The sequence below is a fragment of the Propithecus coquereli genome, unplaced genomic scaffold (genome assembly GCF_000956105.1).
Source record: "Propithecus coquereli isolate 6110/MARCELLA unplaced genomic scaffold, Pcoq_1.0 Scaffold50, whole genome shotgun sequence".
In the NCBI taxonomy this organism is placed as follows: Eukaryota; Metazoa; Chordata; class Mammalia; order Primates; family Indriidae; genus Propithecus; species Propithecus coquereli.
Window position 1 is genome coordinate 492314 of NW_012150841.1, and position 449 is coordinate 492762.

The 449-nt window shown below is 29.4% G+C and overlaps 1 protein-coding gene across 1 annotated transcript in view; it reads right to left on the minus strand.

The window, feature by feature from the left end:
* OTOGL (otogelin-like) overlaps positions 1-449 on the minus strand; it is a 154176-nt gene that overhangs the window by 13822 nt on the left and 139905 nt on the right. The window contains exon 37 of the mRNA XM_012656310.1: positions 187-371. Within this exon, the coding sequence (XP_012511764.1) occupies positions 187-371 (185 nt within the window). The remainder of the gene's footprint in view (positions 1-186; positions 372-449) is intronic.

The following is a 449-nucleotide window of genomic DNA, read 5'->3' on the forward strand; positions in this document are numbered from 1 at the left end:
AACACTTTCCTCATACACTGGAAAGTTAAAATCTACAGCATATAGATATATCACAAAATAATTGACTGTAGAAGAACGACTCAAGTATATATTTTTAACTCATGGTGTATTCACTAGTTCAAATTCTGTAGCTTCCATTTTTAGACTCATTAATTACTCTCTTCAGGACTTATAAAGAATACTTACAACATCACATTCCTTTGAACACTTCACCATGGTAAAATTAAGAGTGTGAAAGCCTGTATGGTTATCTTTTTCTTCTAGACATTCTATTGTATAACAAAAGTCCCCTTCCAAATACTTTATCATTGATTGTCCAGGATTCAATACTGATACTTCTTGAAATACACACACATCATCCTTTTCTAAGAATAGAAAAAATAGTCAACAAGAAAATATGCTACTGATTTTTTATTAATCTATCACTGGAACTTATATTTTATTAATCT